This window comes from Suricata suricatta, chromosome 6 (genome assembly GCF_006229205.1).
Source record: "Suricata suricatta isolate VVHF042 chromosome 6, meerkat_22Aug2017_6uvM2_HiC, whole genome shotgun sequence".
Taxonomy (NCBI): Eukaryota; Metazoa; Chordata; class Mammalia; order Carnivora; family Herpestidae; genus Suricata; species Suricata suricatta.
In genome coordinates, this window is record NC_043705.1 from 120521456 (window position 1) to 120528332 (window position 6877).

Genomic DNA, 6877 nt, shown 5'->3' on the forward strand with positions numbered 1-6877 from the left:
TTCTGATCCACTCTGGGAGGCACTCACTTTCCTGTTTGAAAAGCCTGGGGATGGGAAGCTATCAAAGCGAGAAATGATATGGTGAGTTCTACATTTCAGTCAATCTGCTCTAGCTCTGGGGATGGATCTGCAGAGGATAAGCCTGGTATTATGAGTCCATTCCGATATTCAGGCAAGAGATAATGAGAACTTGAAAAACATCCTGGAGACAAGAGGGTAAGAGTCAATGGTTGGCTGGATGGTGGAATAGGACTGACCCTCAGGTTTTGGTGACTAAACACATAATGCTGGCGGTAATGTAGACACAGCATACCAGAAGAATCCCACTTGGGAGGGACCTGGGGAGAGAAGTCCCTACACACAGTTTAACATTCACATTAGCCGTTCTTTGCAAATCGCTAAAGCAATTATGGCCAAAAAGACCCCCACAAAAACAAAACAAAACAAAAAACACACACCAAAACCCAAAAAACCTCAACCAAGACTACAGAGCAGAACATATTCAACAACAAAAAAATCCTACAAGATTATTGCTTATGTCCCCATTTATCAGTAGGACTGAGCTGGCCTTTGAGCATGCAGATTCCCTTCAAAGGAAAGAGGCAGGAATGTCTTCTCCTGGGTTAAAATTTCACATGAGTTAAAAGTCAACTGTGCATCTGAAAATACACATCAAGATTCCTGTAGATTTTACTGACAATGAGTTGCCCCATTTCTTAGGAAAACGACTTTAGAAGTAGGCAATTTTAAAAGCATGCCATCCTAAAGATCGCTAAACAAAGATTACGAATAAAAAAGTTCAATCCACCTCTTATGTGACCGGCAGTTTTACCCTCATACCTTACCTGGAAAGTTGTCTCTATTTAGCTTAGGTCTGCGGACTATCACAAAATCCTTGTCATTTCCCTTGCTCTTCAGCCGTTTTCGTGGGGGGCTCTGAGGGTGGCCCAGGTTTGAGAGCAGTTCCTGGGGGATATTCTCACTGTCCACCTCCTCTTTCTCCAGGGCGGAGACCCCCATGCCTGACAGCAGTTCAGAAGTCTTGCTAGAATCCCATCCCCATGTGAAGCTGGTACTAGTAACGTTGCTACCCTGGTCGGGAATCTCCTGGAGGTGTTTCCTGCAAAAATGCACAAAAGCCCCCGTTCTTTCAAAAAAACACACCCGTAAATAATTAAGAGATAGGCCTAAATGAAACTGCAAGTTATGCAATGCAGAAAACTTTCACAGTGGCTCACAGAATTGCATTTAAGTGCCGGCGGCGAGTTTCCAAGAAGGGAAGAGAAAATAACCGAACAAATCAAAAAGGCTTTTTGATTTACGATCACGGAGGAGGCCTCAGAATGTCTTAAAGTGGAGGAAATAGACAAGAAGGAGGGCAATCATACAGCGACTGAAAATATGAGCAGGAAAGCTCAATAAGGGAAGTAAAAAAAAAAAAACCAAAAACGCACGCTGATCACCGCATTAAAGCATCCAGCCATCCACGCCTTCCCCCAAAGAAGGGGTTAGGCAACTATTCACTTTACAGCATTAGTAACAATATTAGCAATTAGCAATATTCGCGGCCTAAAACAATTAAGACGGTTCATGCACGCTCTGCCCCCTTTTGCAATCGGTTTACCTGTGCATGGCGTCCAAAGGTTCTGGAGTTTTAAATGGGTGCATTAATTGCAGAACTGCCCGCCTCCGGGATTCCCGCTTTGGCGCGCGGCAGCTCACGCCGTGCAGTTTCGACCCCCAGCAGCAAGACCCGCGAACTCTAGCAACGTTACATTCTCGCCGCGCGCGCAGGGCTTTTCTACTTGCTCTCCTTCACCGCCCCCGACTGCAACCCCACTGCCTGCTGGGAACTGTAGTTTCCGCCCTGCCTCGTAGTCGAGCAGGCTCTCAGCTAATTCCTCCCTCGCTACTTTACCCGCCTTCGAGATACCCACAATCCCTCGCGGCTGGGGGGCTGGGCGACCCATGGGGTAGGCGGGGAAGCGGAAGTGGGCGGCGCTCCGGCTGGCTGGGAAATGTCAGCCGCTTGACTGGGGCCGGGTTTTCCTTACGGCAGAGCCTGCAGGCCTTCTAGTGCTCGTCACCGCCGTGGCCTCGGAGCGTGGGTCCCAGATCCTGGACTATTGTTGCCGACGCAGACTTTCCCGGTCCTTCCAGACGCTGTCTGGCGAGATCGGACGGTGAGCCCGATGGGGAGAGCGTGAGGCACTGTGGGGTCGAAGGTCTGAGGCCGAGAGTAGGCGGAGATCGAAAGGACCTCGGAGACCCCAAACAACCGCCGCCGCGGCCCTAAGTTCCCGGCCACTGAGGGGAGGCGGTAGTCCGGCCCCCCTGGCCAGGTGAGACGATGGGAGCCGTGGGCGTCACATGCGCCATGCGCTCCCCACCGCAGGGAAGCTGCTTCCTTCATCGGGGAGAGGGTGACCCTTAGTACTGGGTCTGCGTACAGATCCATTCCTCAACAGTAAAACAGGCACTAATGATATCGAGGGTCATCTCGACGGCTTGGCGTGAGCGTCGTCTGATAACGCTTGGGAAAGCGTTTTGTAAACAAAAGCACTGTTCGAACTAGCGGAGAGGCGGTGTTAATTTCGGGGGAGCTGGCGAACAGTGGTTCCCGTGTGCAGTGGGAAGGCTGCGCATAGGTTTTAAGCCTTGCCGAGTTTCATAAATGCTAGCAAGAGAACAAATAAGGGGACGATATGTCTGCAAAGGGATTTAGAGCGCAATTCTAGGGGCCCCCTGCGGGGCCATTTGGTTGGTAAGACCGGCTGTGCCAGGTTGCGTCGCGGTCTAAAAACAAGCTGCTTTTTAGCCTGTCTCCGCAGGGAAGAGTTTGGAGGCGGCTGGAGGAGGGGGTGTGCCATATTCCGGGTAGGATGACCAGGCGAAATCTGTTGTGCCCACTATACCATAATTGTGACCCGTGGGAAACAGTGGAAGGGAGAAGGGGAATAAATTCCAACCCTAATTAAAAATGTTGAGGATTTATGAAGTTCGGAAGTAAGCAGACCCGCGACATCACAAAAATAGAATATTACTTCGGTATGCTGGATGACATACCTTAAAAAATAGAATGACATGCCATTAAAAAATGATTCGCTTTTTGTTGGATTTAAACCTACAACCTCTCTTGCCCAGGTATGTGTTTCTTTCAGGCTTGGTGCTTAGCTTGAAAAGTGACCACTTGATTGAGTAAGGTACTGACGCACCTTTAGTTTTTTTCTTGAAAGTAAGCGAAATTGGTGTAAAGAAGGGATATGCTCACAAATTAGTTTTGCCTTAAACACTGAAAATACTAAGCTGAATTGTCACAATTCGTTAAACTGACGTTTTGGAAAATATTTTTAAATGCAATATCCTGATTTTTTTACCTAAAGTCACCCTTATGTTACTTGGCTAAGGAGAAAGCAGTTGCCTGGGTTTGGAATGTACATCTTTTCCCTTAAATTGTTACCTCATTAGAAAAAATAATTTTATCGAAAAAGTCTCCTTCAAGAAAGACAGAGGGAATGTATCTGTTAATGGAGGAGAAAGAAAACAAGAAAAAAATGTTTAAAATATCATGATGAGAATAAACAACATTTTGAGATATAAAGTAGATCTTATAGATAGGAAGATCTAATGGGATGATTTAAAATTTAAAGATGAGAAATATTCTAGTGGTAGGATTACTATTTACCTAGGAGCTAGGGAACATTTCTAGTTCTCAGAATACTTGATGTATCTGAATTGATGGACAGGAGGTCCTCTCTAGGACTTCAAAGAGAGCCTGTCAAGTTTGAAATTCAGTCTTCAAATTCTGTAATATATATCTTATTAACAGTTTGTCCTGGCAACAGAAAAACATTAGCTTGCTGAAATAGGAATCATTTTTTCCTACATTTCTTCTAATCATGGCTGTTTTCTATCTATAGTAAAAAGTTTAAATTGGTACATGTGTCTGTGTGATATAAGGAATCGTGTCCATTGAAGAGATTGTTAGCTACATAAGTAATTACTGTCTGGTCTCTTCAAGAATTACATGTGATTGCTACCGATATAGATTTTTTTCCTGATTGATTTTATTTATTTAATCTTGCTCAGCACACCTCATGCTCCATTTTAGTGGAGAGGTGTGAATCTATTCCTAAAACTAGAATTACTAGATCAGTATCTAGAGCAAATGATTACAATAGCTTTATCTCTGCAAATGACATTAGAGTGAGTAATTTAGGACTCTTTGGAACCTTGAGATAGAATATAAAGAATATATACTTTGGGGCTCCTGGGTGGCTCAGGCTTGATTTCGACTTAGGTCATGATCTCATGGTTGTTAACATCAAGCCCTGCATCAAGCTCAGCCCTGGGTATGGAACCTGCTTAAGATTCTTTCTCTCTCTCTCTCTCTCTCTCTCTGCCCCCCTTCTCTCTCTTTCCTTCTCTCTCTCTCCCATCCCTCTGTCCCCCGCTCTGTCCATTCCCCACTCTTTCTCTCTCTCTCAAAAAAAAAAAAAAAACAACAAAGTAACTCTGTAAATTGGGAAAGTACTTATCATAAAAGGGACAAGATGGCCAATATTATGAAGGCACAGGAGAGGCCAAAAAGGACTGGAAACTACACTTGACAATAAGCTATATATATTCAGTAATATGTAGTGTTCTTTTTGAAAATCAAATATGACAAAAGAGATTGTATTTAAATAGAAGAGTGATGTGCTTTTTTTTAGTTCCATGATAGCCTGAAATCTTAAAGATTTCTTTAATTTTTTTATGTTATTTAGCTTAAGGAACAAAAGACTAAGAACAATTACATAGCAAGAAGTTTCTACCTGCCCATGGAATTTCAAGAGGATCCTTTTCCCTCCATTAATTTTAAAGTAGGTCTTTAGATCTCTGTAGTTTAATGTTTTCTGTGATGGACAGATTGGGGCAAGAACAAAAGGGTTCTTTCCCTATTCTAATTTGCTCTATATTTTCTTTTCTACCTTCCTCTTGAAGATTAGAGTTAAATATTACCCTTAAGTAATAGCAGTCTTACTTGAAGTTAAAATTCCTAGTTAATTCTATATAAAACATGACTTTTCTTGCATTCTATCTTGATATATCTAAAGGAGTAATTAATAGGATGTTTCTTGTTTGTTTACTATAAAAACTGAGCAAAAGAAAGTAAACAATTTAAATTGCATTAAGTATGTCTGGATTCAAAGAGAGACTGTGTAGTGTTCCAAATGTAGTTAGCATGTGGAGGTTTGAATTCCAACTTTGCTATTAACTGGCTGTGGGAATGTGGGCAAACTGACTCTCTCCATACCCATCTCTGTTCTATAAACAAGGATGCTAATAGTCCTTTCTTATGACGTCGTGAGGTCTAATTTGATAAAGTATGTTAAGTGCCAGCATAATGCTTGGAATCTAGCAAACTCATACTCAATGTTAGCTCTTCTTTTTTTCAAATCATTTTAATAAGAAAGCTTCTAAAGGGTCACCTGGGTGACTCAGTTGGTTGAACATCCAACTTTGGCTCTGGTCATGATCTCCCAGTTAGTGGGTTCAAGCCGCACAGGGCTCCCTGCAGGTAGCACAGAGCCTGTCTGGGATTCTCTGTCCCCCTCTCTCTCTGCCCCTCCCCTGCTTATGCTTTCTCAAAAATACATAAGCCTGTTTTTATAAGGATTTTAAGGATAATTTTTTAATTACCAAAATAAGTCTTATACTTTCTTTACCTGCAATCTTTAAGAGTCCATTACAGTTCAATTGTTTTCTTCTTACCTGCTCACATGGTTACTCCCTCTCTCTGGCTCTCTGGCTCTCTGTATCTCTGTATCTCTCTCTCCCCTGCTTTACCAAAGTTTCTGTGTGTTCGTCGTTCTTCAGAAGGGCTTGTCACACTTTGGAATTCAGTTTCCTTGGTTGATTTGGCAACTCAGATCATTTTTTGAAAATGACTTCAAAAATTATTACAACTGTTTTGTATTTTTAGAGTAGGAGCCACATTCTCTTGTGGTGTATCCTAAGCTGAATTCTCCCTATAAATCTCCCTGAAATCGTTAAACATGCAATAATGGTTATATTTCAAAGACTTAATTTTTTATTGGTGGTAGAGAATGGTTGACTTTCATCACTCCATCTAGTTTTGATGCTTTAGATTTTTTATTAAGATCTTGAGTTGCCTCCTAGTTTTTATTATTTCTCATATCTGAATAAAGACACATTTAAATTTACACAGTCTGAGCCCGATGAATCACTAGGTTCTAGGTAGAAATCTTTCATTCAGTTAGAACCTTAGGTTTAAAATATTTGTGTTTGTTGCTACTGCAAATCCTCCCTTCCATCCTCCCTTCCTGTCTTTTCCTTTTCTTTCTCTTTATTTTTGAAAATGTGTGGTATGCTTCAAATTCCAAAAATTTCTTAAACCTATAAATTTTCTACTTAAATTTAGTCTAAAAAACTGCTATCGGCCATAAAGTACTTAGGAAACAGTACCCCAAGTCAATAACGTTGACAAGCTAAGTATGAAAGGCATTTGAAAGGAATTGTATGATATCTTGATACTTAGTAAAAGACTGTATTGGATTTTAACTGATTAAGACTTTTAGAACTGGTATTTTGATAGGTAGACTCTGTCTGGACCTCAGACAGAGGTCATTGATTGAATGAATGAATTGGCATTTTGAAAAAGTATTTTTTTTAATGTTTTATTTATTTTTAATACAGAGAGAGACAGAGCATGAGAGGGGGAGGGGCAGAGAGAGAAGGAGACACAGAACTGGAAGCAGGCTCCAGGCTCTGAGCTAGCTGTCAGCACAGAGCCTGACGCGGGGCTCGAACCCACGAATGTGAGATCTGACCTGAGCCGAAGCCGGAGGCTTAACCGACTGAGCCACCCAGGCGC

General features: G+C 42.3%; 2 protein-coding genes across 9 annotated transcripts in view; one reads left to right on the plus strand and one right to left on the minus strand.

Moving 5' to 3' along the window:
* The window catches only part of SKP2 (S-phase kinase associated protein 2), a 32303-nt gene extending 30501 nt beyond the window's left edge, over nt 1–1802 (minus strand). The window contains exons 1-2 of the mRNA XM_029940991.1: nt 1625–1802; nt 846–1120 (exon numbers count right to left, since the gene is read on the minus strand). Of these exons, the coding sequence (XP_029796851.1) occupies nt 846–1120; nt 1625–1668 (319 nt within the window). The 5' untranslated portion in view covers nt 1669–1802. The remainder of the gene's footprint in view (nt 1–845; nt 1121–1624) is intronic.
* A 193-nt stretch (nt 1803–1995) lies between these two features.
* The window catches only part of LMBRD2 (LMBR1 domain containing 2), a 52505-nt gene continuing 47623 nt past the window's right edge, over nt 1996–6877 (plus strand). For 6 of the 8 annotated variants that reach the window (XR_003909424.1, XR_003909425.1, XM_029940995.1 and 3 more), the window contains exon 1: nt 1996–2342. The gene's annotated coding sequence lies outside the window, so the exon portion shown is untranslated. Of the gene's footprint in view, nt 2343–4766; nt 4863–6877 lie in introns of all 8 variants that reach the window. The other 2 variants (XM_029940993.1, XM_029940992.1) reach the window with 2 other exon arrangements.